The sequence below is a fragment of the Eimeria maxima genome, genomic scaffold, assembly GCF_000499605.1.
Source record: "Eimeria maxima Weybridge genomic scaffold, Emw_scaff2909, whole genome shotgun sequence".
NCBI lineage: Eukaryota > Apicomplexa > Conoidasida > Eucoccidiorida > Eimeriidae > Eimeria > Eimeria maxima.
The window spans coordinates 1-2,489 of record NW_013565757.1 but is presented as its reverse complement, the minus strand read 5'-3'; the positions used below and the strand labels follow the sequence as shown (position 1 = coordinate 2,489).

The 2,489-nt window shown below is 49.5% G+C and overlaps 1 protein-coding gene across 1 annotated transcript; it reads left to right on the top strand.

The window, feature by feature from the left end:
- Positions 1–1,234: 1,234 nt before the first annotated feature.
- EMWEY_00059630 (hypothetical protein, conserved) lies at positions 1,235–2,470 on the top strand (the record flags this gene model as incomplete). The annotated part of the gene is made up of 6 exons (XM_013481201.1): positions 1,235–1,248; positions 1,476–1,547; positions 1,715–1,782; positions 2,002–2,053; positions 2,158–2,236; positions 2,362–2,470. Coding segments are annotated over 6 exons (394 nt in total), but the record flags the coding sequence as incomplete, so codon positions are not given.
- Positions 2,471–2,489: the final 19 nt, after the last annotated feature.

Genomic DNA, 2,489 nt, shown 5'->3' with positions numbered 1-2,489 from the left:
CCACTGAACAGGAGACAGTGTGTTGGAGATTAGCAAGGAGAGTGATGCAAATGCAGCAGTGTGGGTGTTGAACATTATCGTGGCATGCGTGGGTGTTTGGTATTTGCTAACATTTTGGAGGTGAACGATATCAGAGGGCTAGGGAACCTGGTGAGCATGCCCGGTTTGGTGTTACGGAATATGAAATTGTTGATTACAAGGCTATCTGTGGAGGAAATGTTTTTTGGTTGGGTGTGTGTTTGTGTGGCATGGGGGTTGAGGTTAGGTTGTAGCGAGGTTAGAGGAGTGGTGTATTGGGTTGGTCAGCGGAAGGTAGGTACGTGGGTTGCGAGGTACAGGCTGCGCCGATAGAGGTACAGGCTGCGCCGATAGTAGGCGATGTGTATGGGAGTGCCGGTGTATACAGCTGTGGTTGGTTGTTGTAGTGGGGGTTTCTTGGCGGAAATTTTGTTGGCTAGCTAGTTGTTGGAAGGATGTGTGTTGGAGTGTGCGGAAAGTTAGTCAAGGTGGGCTATTATGTTGTGTTTCTGGGCCGTGTCTAGAGGAGCTGTGGGTTCTTGTACATGAGGATTTGCGTTAGAAGGAATGTAGTGGATTTGTGCGAGTGGGCATGTGTTTGAGGAAGAGTGGAAAACGGCAGTATGAAATTAGATAGGTACGTACCGTGTTGCGTTGGGGTATGTTTGGGTGTGCCAACTCTTTCGCAATTGTTGACGGCATTGCGTGTAGCTGCGCGGAAGGGTAGAAATGTAGTGTATTGTGTTAGTGATAGCAGGGTCGATTTGGCGGATAGGGGTTGCAGGTTGCGCATGAGTGTGTTGATTGATGTGAGGAGTATGCAGGTAGGAGGTGGGGGTTTGTATGTGGGTTTTGGTGTTTGTTGTAGTGGAGACTTAGGAGCCACCGTGCGCAGCGTAGTGAGGTGGCTGAGTAATTAATGTGGTACGTGATGCGGGGGAATTCGGTGAAAGAGCAGGCGAATTTTTGTTGGATGTGTTTAACGTGTGTGGTAAGTGGGAGAAACGGTGCGCTGAGGAAGGGACTGGAAGAATATATGGTAGTGTGTGTTAGTCTGACGGTGTACATTTTAGAGGCATGAGCAGGTGTTAAATATTGGATTCATTGTGGGACTCATTGTGAGTGTTCTACAATATGGCGTGTTGAGGTGACGTGTAGAGCATGAGTGTGTTTGTGTGAAGGATGATGGCGTACGACGCCATACGATTGGCTGGGGATGGTGTGTGATCGGTTTGGTTGGGTTTTGGTGTGGCATTTTTCGTGCATGGGTTCCGGCTGTTGATTCTGCTTGCGAGGGAGAAAAGAGGGGTTCAGCATTGGGGTGGTGAGGGGATGTTAGCTTTTGGGCTGCGGTTACAGTGCAGTGCACAGTGCAGGGGCACTGGGGGGGGCAGTGCAGGGGCAGTAGGTGATTTATATTGTGTCTGATTGGGTGCGTGTGTGTTTGGTTGTAGTAGATGCTGGTTGTTTGTCGAATGTGTGTTGCCCAACTACGCGCTTTGTGGAGTTCTATATCACGATGCGGAGTGGTAGGCAAGTTTGCATTTTGTGTCGTGCTACGGAATGCTAGTTGCTGCGCGTGTGGGTTTAGTTGTAGGCTGGAGTCCGTTAGGACGAGTGTAGTTCAGGGGGGCAGTGCAGGGGCCGTAGGTGTTGTATATTGTGTATGATTGGGTGCGTGTGTGTTTGGTTGAAGTAGATGCTGGTTGTTGGTGGAATATTTGTTGACTCATTTTGTGGAGTTCCGTATCTCTATGGGGAATGGTAGGCACGTTTGCATTTTGTGGCGTGCTACAGAATGCTAGTTGTTGCGCGTGTGGGTTTAGTTGTAGGCAGGAGTTCGTTAGGACCAGTGTAGTTCAGTGGTGAGTATGCAAGCGGTCGCCACTTACACATGTGGCAGTGTATGATAGTTGGGCTAGCGTGGTGAGGAGTGGCGAAGGGCAGCATGAATGTGTTGGTTGATGCCACGCATTTGTGTAGAGCAGATGTTTGTTGGCTTGTGGACGTGGGCAATTGTAGTAGGGGCGATCAAGTGGGTGCAGCCCTTGTAGCACTGAGGCGGTGGAATGAGACCTTTTCTGTCTTGTATTGGTTATGGCCTGCCAAAGTTGGCGGATTGTGTTTTGCGTGTGTTAGAGGTTGCAACAAAGAAGGAAACAGTGTGTTTAGCGATGAAGAAAGAATGCAGGGGAGATGCTACACTGCGTTAGTCTCTGTGTGCGTAGATGATGGCAATTGGATATTGTTGTGATGGGTGGGAGTTTGGTACTTTTCCATGTGTTTTGGTGTGGGCGGGGTTGGCAACGTGGCGGGCATGGGTATGGGTTTGTGTGAGGGAAGGTGGTGGACGAGCCAATACGATTAGATGGTTGGGAGGTGCGTTTTGTTAAGGTGTCTTTTGGAGTGCTTTCTGCAAGTGCTATCCGAGTTGAGGATATTTGCGAGGGAGGTAAGAGGAGTGCAGCATT